At 33.4% G+C, this 17,511-nt stretch overlaps 1 protein-coding gene across 4 annotated transcripts in view; it reads right to left on the bottom strand.

The window, feature by feature from the left end:
- RMDN2 (regulator of microtubule dynamics 2) overlaps positions 1-17,511 on the bottom strand; it is a 63,046-nt gene that overhangs the window by 22,711 nt on the left and 22,824 nt on the right. For all 4 annotated transcript variants that reach the window (XM_069494307.1, XM_069494308.1, XM_069494310.1 and 1 more), the window contains 3 exons: positions 10,976-11,150; positions 9,873-9,975; positions 6,014-6,074 (listed from right to left, as the gene is read on the bottom strand). In XM_069494307.1, the coding sequence (XP_069350408.1) occupies positions 6,014-6,074; positions 9,873-9,975; positions 10,976-11,150 (339 nt within the window). The remainder of the gene's footprint in view (positions 1-6,013; positions 6,075-9,872; positions 9,976-10,975; positions 11,151-17,511) is intronic.

Raw genomic sequence — 17,511 nt, forward strand, 5'->3', positions numbered from 1 at the left:
CAGTATGAACTAAGTTTTCCAACATTCCCAAAATAATTGCTGGAATTTTGATTTAGATTGTGTTGTATCTACAGATCAAGTTGGGAAAAACTGACATCTTGACAATATGGAGTCTCTCTATCTATGAACATGGACCATCTTTCCATTTATTTTTTAGTTCTTTGACGTCCTTCATCAGAGTTTTGCAGTTTTTCTCATACAGACCTTGTAAATATTTAATTAGTTTTTTTACTTACGTATCTCAATTTTGGGGGTGCTAAAGTAAATGGTAATGTGTTTTTAATTTCAAACTCCACTTCTTCATTGCTGGTACATAAGAAAGTGATTGACTTTTATATATTAATCTTGTATACTGCAATCTTGCAATAATTGCTTAATTCTAAGGGTTTTTTTTGTTGATTCATTTGGAATATTCTACAAGGACAATCATGTTATCTGCAAACAAAGATGGTTTTATTTCTTCCCTCCTAATTTGCAAAACTTTTCTTTTCTTTTCTTGTCTAATTGCATTAGCTATAACTTCTAGGATGATGCTGAAAAGCAGTGATGACAGGGGACATCCTGGTTTTGTTTCTGATCTTAGTTTCTCAATGGTGGGAAAGTAAGTTTCATGAGAGATACCGGTTTGTAGTTTTCTTTTCTTATAATGTCTTTATTTGGTTTTGGTATTAGGGTATTTCTGGCTTTACAGAATGAGTTAGGAAGTATAGCCTTTTCTTCTATCTTCTGGAAGAGATTATAGAGTATTGGTATAATTTCTTCCTTAACTATCTGGTAGAATTTACCAGTGAACTCATCTGGGCCTGGTGCTTTCTACTTTGGAAGGTTATTAATTATTTATTCTATTTCTTTAACATATAGAGGCCTATTCAAATAGTCTATTCACCATGTTCTTTTGAAATGCTCTCTGCCATTCTGTTCTATTATTCCTCCCAAACAGTTCCAGATTGGGGAGCAATTCCAATTCTTCCAAATTCCACACAAATACCTCCCCAAATTCCCTACTTTTGTCATGGGCATTATCATTTTCCAATTTATTTGGTCTTAAAATCTTGAGCCACTTTCTATTTAAATTCATTTTTTTTTTTTTTTTTTTGATACAGAGTCTCGCTTTGTTGCCCGGGCTCGAGTGAGTGCCGTGGCATCAGCCTAGCTCACAGCAACCTCAAACTCCTGGGCTTAAGCAATCCTTCTGCGTCAGCCTCTTGAGTAGCTGGGACTACAGGCATGTGCCACCATGCCCGGCTAATTTTTTCTATATATATTTTTAGCTGGCCAGATAATTTCTTTCTATTTTTAGTAGAGACGGGGTCTCGCTCTTGCTCAGGCTGGTCTCGAACTCCTGACCTTGAGTGATCCACCCGCCTCGGCCTCCCAGAGTGCTAGGATTACAGGTGTGAGCCACCGCACCCAGCCTAAATACATTTTTTTTTAGAGTAGCTTTAGATTTACAAAAAAGTTACAGTAGTAGAGACAGTTCCCATATACCCCACACCTAGTTTTCCCTACTGTTTATATCTTACATTATTGCAGTACATTTGTCATAACTGTATCAATATTGATATACAATATTAATACACAATTGTCACAATGAACCAATATTAATACAATATTATTAACTAAGCTCAGCAATTTATTCAAATTTCCATCTGTTTTCCCTAATGTCCTTAGTCACTTTTGACACCTTTCTCTCCATCCTTCCCCTCCATATTTATTTCTATTAATTTGCATCTTATGAGGTATCTTTTCAATATGTTAAAATCTTTTGAATTACTATTGTCATCCATCATATACCCTGTTACTCCTAATTTTGTGTTTCATGTACTTTTATAAGCATACCTCCTATATCTTTATCCACTGACCCAATTACTAAATACACTGGGATCTCAGTTATAGACCTGGCCCTAGACTTGCCCCCAAAATGACAGTGATCTGTTGAATAACTGAGGCTCAAAACCTTGGTCAGCCTGCTCAGCCTTGGTGAGCAGCTTGCTCACATTTCTATATCTTGTCCAAAGAATGTTATGAGTGAACTTGCCTCAATGCCTTGCTTAAATCCAGATATATTAGGCCAATTTCCATATTCTATCTACTAGCAAGAAAATAAAAAACAGATCACGTCACATTTTTAGAAAAATCTGTGTTGGGTCTACTTGAAGCTATTTCCTCATCTAGAGATTCACAAAGCAACCCAACTAACTCTTTATGTTTCTTTCTGGAATCAAAGAAGTAGATGCTATGTTCACTGGTTTATAGTAGTGGAGTCACTCTTCTATTTCCTGAAAATTGGAACTACTTATGCACAGCTCCAGGCTTTTATTTTGCTCCTTCAACACAGTCTCTCCAAGTTACTCTGAGTGAAGGGGAAAAATGCATGATTCATAAATATCATTAAATGAAATATGTATATTTTCCCTTTTAAGTAATCTGTCATTAGAATCTTACATTTTCATAATCTTTTTGAAATCTGCTTCTTTAAAGTCCAAAATACTATCTATTTTCTTACGTATCTCAAAGCTCACCTGGCCACTATCTCCCCAAGGTTTATCTCTTCTTTTCTTTCAATCAATTCTACGTGTGTGTGTGTGTGTTATTTTTTTATATCAATAATTTAAAAAAATAATTTAATATTTTATTCTCAAACTCTCAGGTCGATGCGAACTCTGAAGAAAGTTAGTTCACAATATGGTATATTACCTCCATCTAGAGGTCGTTCTAACTACATAACTTTGACAAGAATACTACTTTCTTTGCATTGACATTGAATATCCTTAATAATTGACTCTAATACTATGTCAACAACTACTAAAAAAACTCCATTAATTTCCCTGTAGTATTTTTGAGTCAGCACCAATGCTATTTATACTATGAGAAAGTAGAGGTAGAATATTATACTGGAAAAAAGACTGAGCATTTAAGAATCCAGAATCTGAGTTCTAGTTTCTGTTTATACTTATTGTGTGGCCCTGATTACTAATCAACACACACAAACACACACACACATACCGTGCCTTGTTCACCCCATCTATAAAATGAAAACAGGCCGTTCTATGAATCACATGCTGTAAGGCATGTGGATATAATTTGTAAACGGTAGAGCACAACAAATATGTAAGACATTACTTATAATTAAGGTCAGGCCTATTTGGCAGACAAACTACAAATCCATTGGTGACTTTATTCTCTTCATTCTAGAAATATTTTTGGCCAGCATGACAGAAACAACAGAATCTTATAGAAAGCTTAAGTGGCCATATAGATACAAAGCAATTTCATTTTGGAAAAGATAAAGATAAAACTAAGTCTTCAAAATGATAGGTGTTTTTCAATCATTCCCAAATATTAACCTCTATGAAAAATTATCCTTAAAGATCACATCTTTTGTTTCAAATTGAAGGCTCATCATATAACACTGTAAACCATGCATCTGCAAACTTTAGCTATAGGGCCAGACGGAGAACATTTTAGGCTTTGGGGCCAGTCTCTTTTGCAACTACTCAACTCTGTTGCTGTGCACAAATGCATGGGTATGGCTGTGCTCCAGTAAAACTTTATTTACAAAAACAGGCAGTCGAACTTAATCTGCAGGATATAGTTTGCATTCATGCTAAATGAATGAGAAAATGTTCTGTTAATATACTAATAAATTAAATCTTAACATATTGAAAAAGATTCCAGAATAAGATCTTTTCTTAACATTTTATTAGAGTTAATTATGGAATCAGTTCACCTAAATCTCACCCATTGCTTCTCAAGTTAAAGTCTAAATTTCTCTCTTTTTTAATCACCTTAAACCTCTACTATTTAATTGAATGGGAAATTTTGCATTCAGTAGGACATATACAGTCTAAGGATTAAGATTAAATTGCCATTTAAATGTATTAAATTTTTATCAACTGATTAGATTTAATATTTTTAAAAATTAAAAACTGATATTGAAAAAGAAATCATGTGAAACACAATAGGATCATTATTCTGTGTGTATTTTGATAAGATTTAATCTTGGGGTTAAATCCTATGGTTATAAACAACGCAATTAGTTCACAACAAAAAATGAAAAAAGATGAACACAGGAGAAGTGGCCAGATTAGTGGAAGACTGGGAAACCCATTAAAGGAGAGTTCAACATAATCTAGCCTCACAAGATATAGCTCAAGGTACTGATGAAGCCCTCAAAGAAAATTCAACATTGTTCCTCTATGAAAATTTGGAAACCCACACTGATGAATGTCCTCAAACTGAGGATTAATGTGAAATGTACATTTTTAATGTGATTCTTCATGGGTACAGATACATATGGGGAGAAGAAAGAGGACAGCATAGAAAGAACAACTGAGGAGGAGGAGAAAGGAGAGGAGGAAGAAGAGGGGAGGGAGAGGAGAAGATGGAGCTCAGAGTTCTGAGCAGGACTTGAATAGTCTTTCTGTATCCTAATAGGGATAACCAGCTCCCAAACACCTCCAGTATCAAAGGAGATAAAGAGAGAGAGTATGGCTTGGTCAGGACAAATTTGTTACAGTTATTCTTAGTAGTAGTGGAAGAACAGAAATACTTAAATACGTACATATGTTAACTTATTAGTATTACTATTATGTATTAATAAATTAGATGATCTAGGTAAACCTGGCTATAGAAATAACAGTCAAGACCTTTATGTTTTAGGGAAGTGATCTTAAAAATCTGTACCAGGATGTTACCTGCTCCCCCCAGAGCAGCCTCAAAAGACTATTCATATTTTGGTGTATGTCCCTTAGAGTTTGGAGACACCTAAAATGTTAGCTGATTCCTGCCCAGGGAAGTTTTAAGTGAGTTTGTGAGTGGAGCTCCCCCTGCTGATGGCAGAGTGAAGAAATAGGTCTGCTTTGGGAAAACGGTTTGTACTTCAGATTTTGGTGGGGCAAAAATGAGTTTCCTGTGAGACAAATGTGGACCTGTGGAAAGGGAGCCATTTTGAGGGAGACTTTATCTAAAAGTACCTCTATGGGGAATAAAATAACCCCAAAGAAGGGTGGATTTCTGGAAACCTATGCTCAGGAAAGGTCTGCACATTTATTACTGCATCTTCCTAACATCTAAGGTACCTATATTGCTGGGGAGAAAAAAAACTAAGGAACTAAAAAATGTTGTACAAATGCAACTATAATTAAAAGGAATAATATTCACTATATTCTTGTTTGTGTTTTATGATCTATAATTTATATTTATAAAATAACATTTATATAAATATAGAAAGAGTCCAAAACACAACATAATCAAGAATAATTTTTTTTTTTTTTTGCCACAAGGATATTTACCTAGGCTTATCCAACTAATTAAGTCCTCCTTTTTTGTGCTTTTTATATTATAATTGGCTGCTCCTGACCTATGGAATTTGTATACCATGACTCATCAAGGTATAAGAAATGGTTGATGTGCTTTCATTCTTTGAAGCATTCTTTCCATCTTTCAGTTAGAAACATTACATCATTTTAATATTTGTTTTCAAATAAAATGTTATATTAAACTATATTTAATTATAATTCATCATCTTCACAGTCATTAGACTTGATAGATTAATTTATGAAATTTTCAGCCAGGCATGGTGGCTCACACCTATAATTCTAGTACTTTGGGAGGCTGAGGCAGGAGGATTGCTCGAAGCCAGGAGTTCAATACCAGCCTGAGCAACATAGCAAGGCCCCATTTCTACGAAAACTATAAAAATTAGCCAGGTGAGGTGGAGCAGGCCTGTAGTCCCAGCTACCCTGGGAGGATCGCTTGAGCCCAGGAGCTTGAGGTTGCAGCGAGTTATGATGATGCTACTGTACTCTAGCCCCAGCAACAAAGCGAGACCTTTTTCCAAAAAAAAAATAATTTATGAAATTTTCAGTGAAATATGTGAACAAACAAAACAAGAATAGTTTCTGTACTACCAACTACATATATTTGGGTCAATAACACTTTGAAAAATCCATTTTAATTTAAAAAGAGGCATATTAGAATTTAAAAGACTGTTTAAATCCTATATACTTACCATAGGTGACAGTGACCATTCATGGGTGCTCTAGTAATAGCTCTTTCACTTAAAGTTTTTCCTGAAAGATAAAAGAACTTATATTTAGCACCTTGATATGAGTTGGTAGGAAGCGGATTATAGAATTAACTCAGTGGTTCCCCAGGTATGGTCCTAAGACCAGACACATCAGCATCACTTGGACACTTGTTAGAAAAGCAGCTTTTCAGCCACGTATTCAATCACAAATTCTGGGGGTCGGGCCAGCAATCTGTGTTTTAATGATTCCGACGTATGTTCAATTTTGACACCCGCTGGACTAACTGATTTAACTAAGTGCAAGAAAAGTCATTTAATCATTACTTAAAAATATAACAAATTATTTTTTGTAATCCATTCAAACATTTACTGTGTGTCTACTAAGTGTCACTTTGTGTGAAAATCTGGGAATAAAATGTCAAATAAGACACAATTCTTGACTTCTAAGGGTTCACAGCTCAGTAGGCTGCAGGTATATAAACAAATCACAGACAAAGAATAAGAGCAGGGCAAACAGTGCACAGCAGACTGGGTAACTCTGTCTAAAGGAGTGAGGGGAGGCTTCCTTGAGAAGTTCTTGCCTACTTATTCACGATAATGAATAGCCTCAGTGACATAAATAATTCCTCCAGATGATTATGCTTAGTTTTAGAACAATTTGTAACAATATAATAAATTTGGATAGAGGCTTGTCTAATGGCTTGGCAAATCAAAATGCTTGCAACAAAACAGAACTACATTCTGAGAATCTTTCTCAAAAGGGGTCATTTTGTTTTATATCTTCTTTTTTCCCTGCTTCATTATTTTTATTATTATTATTGTCTTGAAGAGACTGTCCAATGAGATGTAAAATGCCTTTCTAAATAAGTAGGTGAGATAATCTTTATAAATACGGATCTTTTATTCTAAAACCATTCTCCTATTTGTTAATTTGTTAAGCTGACACTCTATAGCTCTATCTATTAAGGGAACCATCCCATGTAGAAATCTACATAAATTGGAAAGAATTTAAAAAGCAATTTAATAATAACTGATATTACATTGTGAACAAATATTAAAGAGTTAGTAATTTTTAAATGAATGATTAAAAACATACTATTTAATGTAAAACCATTAAAAACTAAATCAACATTTTAGCTACACTGTCAAATGAATAGTACTTTCAATGAATGACTGTAGGCCTTAAATAGAGGTGATTCTATCATTGAGAATATAAAAGGAAGTCTAATGATATACAAACTGGTTTTGCAGCCTCATCTATGCAGCTGAAGACCGAAAGGAAAGCTATTTCCCATAGAGAATTGTATTTTGTGATCTTTCTGAGGCATTCATATCAATCAGTTAATTATGAAAATTATAACAATGTTCCTTTAAATATGAGATTCATATTTTATTTGGAATACAAATTATGATCACAGTATTTCAAAAAATACATTGCATAATGGTACATTCACTTTGAGTTTTATGAAAGAATTCTGCTCTCTCTAGTGATCAAATCTTTCCTTAGCATAACAATTTCAAACATACTGTTATGAGAAAAAACTTTCTGCACTTCTTCCTTGCTCATGCTGAATCCCAACATTCTTCAACAGCTGGTCCGAATCCTCACCTTGCTCTCAGCTCCAGTGTACTTGGTCAGTATGTTTCCTAGGCACTTACTCCCTGTACACTGAATTATACCGGCTGTCTCTGTACTGATCTTTGCCTTAGAGTCAGTTCCTTAGTGCAGCACCCTCTTAGTCATATTCATGTCCCTCCCTCTCTCCTCCTCTCCCTCCTTCCACCCCCCATTTTAACATTGTTCCTAGACACAGTAATTTTGAATAAATATTTCTTTAATGGATAAATAAGAGGACTCCTTTTTGATGTAGTTCAATATCTGAGTGAATACATCTGAGGCTTTACTCCTTTTTCTTTGGCACTAAAAACTTTCCTCTTTTGGGGGGATATATCCTATTTTAATCCTATGTTCCATCCTTGTCCTTGAATTTCCTCCAAACTATTTTTTTGCCCTTTTCACCATCGCATACATTAACTCAATTAAATTCCCATTCCATTTAAAAATGGAAATCTAAAGTGATTTTTACCTATGGGAAACTGTTACTTCCATAAGAAAGACTTCCCTGCATCAACCTCCATCCTCTGCCATCATATCCTCCTTTCTGTTATACACTCTCTTAACACCCTGCACTCTTTGTTATTAACAGCTTATTTCAATTTGTTTCTTTATATGTATGATTATTTGAATAATACTGCTTCCCCCACAATGCCATAAGCAGTTTGAGACCATGTCTATTTTGCTATCCTATTCCTACCTGCTAGCATAATACCCAGGGTGTGTTTATAAAAGAAATGTGTTTAATATTGATGAATGTTGGAACAGTTTACACAGATACACTTTGATTTTCTGAGTAGATATGAAAATAAATCCCTTTGTTCTTTTTCATTAAATTTTTATTTACCTTGAAGTTAATAAATCTCTTCTCTAGGATTCTAGTTTGTACATGGTCTACAAACTGGAGTGCTACAGAAAAACTGCCCCACAAATCTGATGATGAATATGTAAAGAACCCACTGGGGGAAAATTAAAGTGCAGAGGTCATTCAGAAAAGAAATTTCCAAGTGAAAGAAACATGATTACAAGGAGTTTGGTAATATTTCCTTCTTAGAAATAAAAATGACAGGGCACTAAACCAGGATGAGATCTTTCTTACTGTTTCTTCCTCACACTATCATAGAGAATAAAACAACTGGAAAAGAGAAGACTTTGGAATAAAGAAAGAACTAAAAGGTTTTTGATGTCAGTCCTTAAAGATGGCAGGGGCTTTTACAAGAAAGCACTCTGAAATCCAGTGAGAGGAAGGGTGAGATATAAAAACAAACACCACCACCACTTTGACGTTCTGGCTATTTTGCTGTTGTTAGGAAAAATTTCAAAAATATACAAAAAAGTATAGGTGACACTATCATGAACCACCATGTACACATCATTCAGCTTAAACAATGATCACCTCAAGGTTAATCTTGTTTCATCAAGACACATTTTTTTTTTTTTTTTTTTGAGACAGAGTCTCACTTTGTTGCCCAGGCTAGAGTGAGTGCCGTGGCGTCAGCCTAGCTCACAGCAACCTCAAACTCCTGGGCTCAAGCGATCCTCCTGCCTCAGCCTCCCGAGTAGCTGGGACTACAGGCATGCGCCACCATGCCCGGCTAATTTTTCTATATATATATATTTTTTTAGTTGTCCATATAATTTCTTTCTATTTTTGGTAGAGATGGGGTCTCGCTCTTGCTCAGGCTGGTCTCGAACTCCTGACCTTGAGCGATCCACCCGCCTCGGCCTCCCAGAGTGCTAGGATTACAGGCGTGAGCCACCGCGCCCGGCCAAGACACATTTTGAAAAAAACATATTAACTAAAGCCCAAGAGCTCATTTCTTTGCAGTACCTGGAGTCCTACATTATAGGAAGTAAGCTGGATAATTTTAATTATGATAGACTACAGCTGAAGATAATTGTCCTCTACCTATTATTGTTTCTCAAATGCTGCCACTTACTACCTTAACTTTCTATGATTTTATAAACTTAAAAAATGAAATTTGAGTTTTTTCAGTTGCCTATTCTAATATACTCAAATATTTTTAAAGAACATATACTGTAGTCCTAAAAATACTTTTCTGTTCTGAGATTGTGATTTTTTTTTTTTTGGTATCAGGATATATTGAAACATAGTAAACAAATTGGTGTTAGCTAAGATAATTTAGCTTTAATTAAAATTCACTAGTGGTTTATTGTAGATCCTAATTGCCACTTAAGAATAATCAATCTTTACAAAATACTTACCAATATTAGCATAATGTTTCTTTTCTTGTGTATCTGTAGATAGCTCATACATGTCTCCATAAGCACGAGCAAACCGCCACATAAACTCTATTTCATCTCTATACTGAAAAGAAAAGAGAAAATTGCACAGATTAACTCAGTAACTTATTTCGACTATAATTATTTTCTACTGCAACTTGTAAAAACTTAGGCAGGTAAACTGATATTTATAGATGACTGAATCTATGTATATGCATATTTAAGTATGAAACATTTTAAATCCAAATATTCATGGCTAAGAAATGTGACCTAATATCGTGTTACACTTGGATCTTAAAACCAATTCGTATTATCCAGACACTAGCTCCACCTATTGCCTACGCAAAAGAGAGAATGTATAGGTGCCAGAATCTATACATTTTCCCTGGGTTGTGGTATCCTCTTCTTTTTCTTTCTAAGTTATTTACAATCAATGTAATAGTTCAGTGAGTATTTCAGATAATATCGGTAAACCGAATTGCATATACTCAAAAGACCAGTCATATTTTTTACCTAAATTATTGATAACTGTAATGCTGGAGATTTGATAAGTTTTAGACAATGTGTTTAAATGTGTTTTGAATTGCTAAATCCTCAGATATTGCAAACTCTTTTTTTTTTTCCAGTGGTAGTGTGAGAGGAATGGGCTTGTCCGATTCAGGCCCAATATGACCAAATGACTGTTGACAGAAACAGCTTTAAATACTGATAGCTGTTATACTGATAACTAGACGGAAAACTTAAAATGTAGTTCTCCCTCTCCCCAGAGAAGTAGTACCATATGCTTTGGCATATTGTCTCATTCTTTACCTTTTATAAAATATCTATGAAATAGACAAACTAGTAAAAATCAAACAAAAGTAAATCAGTGTAATTATAGCTCTGATTCTCATTTTTATGACCATAGAGTCTAATAAACTCTCATATTTACTTTTAAAAATTTTAGTCATTTTATAAAAAATTTTGCATCAATTATTTAGCTTGTATGAACTGTGACATCATTATTATGGTCATAAGATGAATAAGATGATAGAGTAAATCAAAAATTAAAGCTACATCCAATGTTATTGTCACCTATCTCTTACCTTTTCTTTGTGGTCACAAAGTAGTTCAAAACTCTCCAACTTGCCAGATTCATCCCTACGTAAATGATCTGCCTTCTGAAGAAGGGCATCTAACTTTAATTCTTCCACATGTGCGTTAAATGACTTAGAGATTGGAAAATTGTGTTCTTCTGTGTCAGTATTAGCTGTAATATATCTAAAATTGCAGAAATAATTGTCAACTCCTTTGAATATTATGCATAATATCCAGAGTAATCCCTTTTAAAATGCAAGTCAAATCATGCCCCTCTGATACTTGCAGCTCTGCAATGGTACCCCCTTTCACTCAGAAAAAGTTCAAGTCCTAACAACAGTCTACAAGACCCTATTTAAATTAACTTTTAACTTTAACTTAGTGTTTACAAATTAATACTACCCCCCATTTTATTTTCGGTGGCATATAAGGCAAACAATTTATTTTTATTTATTGAAACCCTGCTGGTTCTAAAAAATGTTTCAAGGAGGTATATAAAGATACATAACATTTTTTTCCTCCCAGAAATTGACAAGTTGATTCTAAAATTCATATGGAAATGCAAGGGACCAAGAGTAGCCAAAATAATCTTGTAAAAGAACACAGCTGGAGGACTCATACTTTCTGATTTCAAAATCTACTGCAAAGTTACAGCAGTCAAGAGAGTGCAGCATTGGCATAAAGATAGACATATGAAAGAGACATTAAGCATGTATTAAGAATTAAAGGTCCCAGAAATAAATTCTTACATTTATGATCAATTTATTTTGACAAGAGTGCCAAGACAATTCAGCGGAGGAAATAATATTCTTCAACAAATAATGCTGGGACAAATGGATAGCCATGTGCAAAAAAATAAAGTCGAACTCTTATATTACATACAAAAATTCATTCAAAATGTATTCAAAACCTAAATGTAAGGGCTAAAACAATAAAATTCTTAGGAAAAAACACAGGAGTGAGTATTTCTGAACTTGGGTTAGGCAATGGTTTCTTAGATGTAATGTCACAAGCACAAGAGACAAAAGAAAAAATATATAAGTTGAATTTTGTCAAAAGGAAAAACTTTGGTGCTTCAAAGGACACCATTAAAAAAGTAAAAGAACATCCACAGAATGGGAGAAAATACTTATAAATCATATATCTGAGAAGGGTCTTATGCACAGAATATATAAATAACTTACAATTCAACAATAAAAAAAAAATAACCCAATTTAAAAATGAACAACTCAGCAAATAAATTAAAAGCCAGTATGCCGTACAATTTAAATTAATAAACTATGGTATATAAACAATAGCTCAATAAAGCTGTTATTCTTTATAAAAACATAAACTTAAAAGTGCCTATAGCCATTAAATAAATTAAATCAAAATTATGTATCCCTATCCTTCTCCCTCCCTCTTTATCTTACTCCTCTCTCTCTCTCTCCCATGCATAAACACAGAATAGTTTTACAGTGAATTTTATCAAATATCCAAAATTTAGACTTATTTAAATTCTTCTAAGGAATTATTAAAGACGGAACACCCCTCAGTTCATTTTATAAAGCTAGTATAACTGATACCAAAACCAAACAGGATATTATAAGAAATAAAAATTATAGACCAATCTCCTATAGGTCATTATTTATAGATTGTTCAACAGAATAGAAAACCTAAAAGAACTAATTAAGATTTATGATCAATTCTTCAAAGTCAATTGTGTTCTTATACTCTATAAAACAAGTTAGAATACATAAGTTTATAAAATATAGCATTTATGATAGCAGGAAAAATATAAGGTACCCATGAAAAAAAATTCCACAAACGTTTTTAAATGACTTTTCTGTAGAAAATTGCAAAATATCATCTGAGAACATTAAAGATTGCCTAAGTAAATGGAAAAAGATATTCATGGGTAGGAAAACTTAGTTTTAAAACAATTTCCTATGGCCCCAAATTAATCTATATTTATGATGAAATTTTAAGCAAATTCCAGTAGGATTTTCCTATGGAACCCATGCCTAAAATTAATATGGAAGGGCAAGTGCAAGAAGAGCCAACACAATTTTGAAGAGCAGATATCAGAACTATATGAATGTAGAAAGGATGTATAAAGGAGGAAGCTATAGAAATTAAGTCAATATGGTATTAGCATAGCAATAGGCAAACTGGCCAATAAAACAAATGTCAATATCTAGGCTAGTCTCTTTCCCACATTAAAAAAAAAAAAAAAAAACCTAAGTGTGGGAAAATTGCTTTCCTACTTTGAACAGGGATCTTCTATTTATAATTGAGTATTTCTCAGAAAATTATAAGAGAGTTCTGAAAGCCAATTTAAAAAGCAGAGCATATGCAAATATTACTGGGAAAATTTAACTGTACCTACCAACTTTGGGTTAGAAATTAGATTTGTACTACTTCCCTCTCCCTGCTGCCCCCCCAAAAAGGCATTTCATAGATTATCTAATGTCAAGCCTAGAATTTTCCAACAGGCTTTTAGCAGGTCTGGAGAAGTTCACCTTATAATGTCAAATTTACTTACATTTATTCCTCATGTTCTTTTCTGATCCTATTTTCTGCTCCCAAGTTCAATAAAGAACATGCCATTTTTCCTATTTTTTCAACTCTGCATGATCAACTATTTGTTTCAATGGCAATAATAGCATCTCTGAAGGCACAGTTCCATTACTTAGAAAGAAAATGACATTATTTACTATGAAAATAAAGTAGTGTGTTTATAGAGGTATATCCAGTAGTCAGTAGTGAGTTGCATTGGAATAGGCCCTTATTTCTCATGAAAACGCCAAGTGAACAACAAATGACTTACTGAAATATCTTTGTGGGAGATTCAGAAGCTAGTTAAGGATTTGGAACAACCAAGTTAATGTCCAATCAAGAAAAAGCCACACACTTTGACTTCTGTTTCTAATTGACTCCTCATCTCCACCTTTATTTTTTTTTTAACCTGGAATGCATGTTCGTTTACTTCTTCAAGATGCAAATATGATCAACAAACAACTGCTATCTAAGGATAAATAAAAATAGCATCTATCTCTCACTAAAAAAAAAAAGAAAAGAAAAGAAAAAGCCACACTCAAAAATGGTAAGAAATTTCATTGTGTTTTTGCTCACCCTTGCTTCACCTTGTAGCATGGCTAGGAAAAAAATACCCGATTCCTGTCTCCTCCCTCAGGTCAGAAGGAAACAACTGAAACTTTTTTGCAATGTTCTGGCCTGTATGGGAGCGGGGAGGGGGGAGCTTCCTGAATATCATTATAGACCTATAGACCTATTGGACCTAACAACATATACAGAACATGACACCCAATAACAGTGGAATATATATTCTTCTCAAATGCATGTGAAATGTTCTCCAGGTAGATCATATGTTAGGCCAAAAAATAAATCTTAATAAATTTTAAAAGACTGAAGTTATACAAAGTATATTTTTTGATCAAGATGAAATGAAACTAGAAATCAACAAAAATAAAAATGGAAAATCCACAAACATGTGAAAATTAAACAACATACTCTTAATAGATGGGCCAAAAAAGAAATAACAGGGAAATGAGAAAATATCTTGCATCAAATGAAAAAGAAAACACAGAATACCAAAACTTATGAGATGTAGCAAGCTGGTAATAAGAGGAAAATTTATAACTGTAAATTCTTACATTAAAAAAGATAGGTCCCAAATCAGCAACCTAAATTTACACATTAAGAAACTAGACAAAGAAGAACAAACTAAATCAAAAGCTAGCAGAGGGAATGAAATAATAGATATGAGAGCAGAAATAAACAAAATGGAGAATAGAAAAACAATAGATAAATTGATGAAATTAAGAGTTTTTTCTTCACACAGATCAACAAAATTGACAAATCTTTAGCTAGGCTATGAAAAAAAGAGAAGACTCAAATAACTAAAAACAGAAATAAAAGTGGAGATATTACTACCAATTTTATAGAAATAAAAAGGATTATAAGACAGCATTATGCAGAGTTGTATGCCAGCAAACTGGATAACATATGTTACATGGACAAATTCCTAGAAACATATGAAACTGAATCAGGAAGAAACAGAAAATCTGAATAGTCCCATAACTAGTAAGAACATTGAATCTGTAATGAAAACCTCCTAACAAGGGAAAGCCCAGGACTTGATGGCTTCACTGTTGAATTCCACCAAACATTTAAAGGAGAATTAACGGCAGTCCTCTTCAAACTCTTCCAAAACATTGAAGAGGAAGAAACACTTCCAAATTAACTCTATGAGGCCAGCATTACCCTGATACCTAAAGACAGACAAAGACACTACCAGAAAAGAAACTACAGACCAATATCCCTGATGCATATTTATGTAAAAATTCTCAACAAAATACCAGCAAACAGAATTCAACAGCTCATTTAGAAGAATCACACACCACAACCAAGTGGGATTTATTCCAGGAAATGCAAGGAGGTTCAACATATAAAATTCAGCCAATGTTAATACACGACATTAACAAAATGAAGAGGAAAAAAAAATCACATGATCATCTCCATTAATACAAAAAAAGTATTTGACAAAACTAAGCATCCCTTTATGATTAAAATGCTCAACAAACTAGGAATAAAAAGAAACTGCTTCAACACAATAAAGTCCATACATGAGAAGCCCACAGCTAACATCATACTCAATGGTGAAAGACTGAAAACATTTCCTCTAAGATTGAGAACAAGACAAGGATATCTGCTTTCACCATTTCTATTCAATATAGTACTAAAGTCCTAGCCAGAGTGAAGGCAGGATGAAGAAACAAAAGTCACCCAAAGTGGAAAAAAAGAAGCAAAATTATCTTTTGTTCACAGACAACATGATCTTACATGTGGGAAGAAAATCTCTAAATATTTCACATAGAAAAACTGTAAGCATTAATAAACAAATTCAGCAAAGCTGCAGATCAACATGTAAAAATCAGTTATATTTCTATGGATTAATAATGAGCTATCCTAAAGGAAATCATGAAAATAATTCTATTTATAACAGCATCAAAAACAGTAAAATATTTTGGAATAAATTTAACTAATGAAGTTAAAGGCTTATACATTCAAAACTATAAAATGCTAATGAAAGAATTTAAAGACACAGATGGAAAGAGATCCCATGTTCATGGATTTGAAGGTTTAACACATTAACTTCCATGAGAGTTATATTTAACGCACTCTAGTTTTGACCCTGGGGCCATATGAAGCACATATAAAATCCTGTTGATGTTCTTATTGTTACAATTAATATTAACAATTTAATTCTAAAAACATGGATTAAATGAATAGATGTCAATAAATTTCATTTTTCTATTTATGTTTACCTTTAAATTACACTTGGAAGTTTCTATTCTATTTTCATAATAAAACACTGTGGCTTCAAGGAAAAGTTTTTGATTTTTTTGTGTGGCAGTCAATGTGTTAATATTGTTAAGATGTCAATAGTACCCAAAGTGATTTACAGATTCAACGCAATCCTTCTCAAAAGCCCAATGATTTTTTTTTTTAGAAACAGAAAAATCTATCCTAAAATTAATTTGGAATCCTAAGTGACTCCAAATAGCCAAAACAATCTTGAAAAAGAAATGCAGAGTTGGAGGTCTCACACTTCCTGACTTCAAACTCACTATAAAGCCATAGTAATCAAAAAACAATGTGGTACTGACATAAAGACAGATGTATAGGCCAATAGAACAGAATAATGTGCCCAGAAGTAAACTCACATATACATGGTCAAATGGTTTTTGACAAGGGTTCCAAGAACGCTCAGTGGAGAAAGGACAGTCTCTTCAACAAACGGTGCTGGGAAAATGGATAACAACGTGCAAAAGAATGACGTTGGACTCTTACTTAACACCATACACAAAAATTAATTCAAAATGCATCAAAGACCTAAATGTAAAAGCTAAAACTATAAAACTCTTAGAAGAAAACATAGGGCAAAGCTTCATGACACTAAATTTGCAATGATTTCTTAGATATGGGACCAAAAGCATAGGCAATAAAAAAAATAGATAAATTAGACTATATCAAAATCTAAAATTTCTGTGTACCAAATGACACAATCTCCAGAGTGAAAAAGCAACTCACACATTGGGAGAAAATATTTGCAAATCATATCTCTGATAAGGGGTTAATATCTAGAATGTATAAAGAATACTTATAACTAAACAACAAAAAAATAAACAACTTGATTTAAAAATGGGCAAAGGACCTGAATAAACATTTCTCCAAAGAAGATACACAATGAATGATAATTACGTGAAAATAGGCTCAACATCACTGATCATTAGGGATATGCAAATCAAAACTACAATGAGATACCACCTTATACCCAATAGGATGGCTACTCTAATAAAATAAAACAAAACAAAATAACAAGTGTTGGTAAGGTAGTAGGGAAATTGATATCCTTGTGTACTCTTGGTGGGAATGTAAAATGGTGCAGCCACTAGGAAAGACAATATGGTGGTTCCTCAAAAAATTAAAAGTAGAATTACCATATGATCCAGCAATTCCACTTCTGAGCATATATTCA

This window comes from Eulemur rufifrons, chromosome 19, assembly GCF_041146395.1.
Source record: "Eulemur rufifrons isolate Redbay chromosome 19, OSU_ERuf_1, whole genome shotgun sequence".
Classification (NCBI taxonomy): Eukaryota; Metazoa; Chordata; class Mammalia; order Primates; family Lemuridae; genus Eulemur; species Eulemur rufifrons.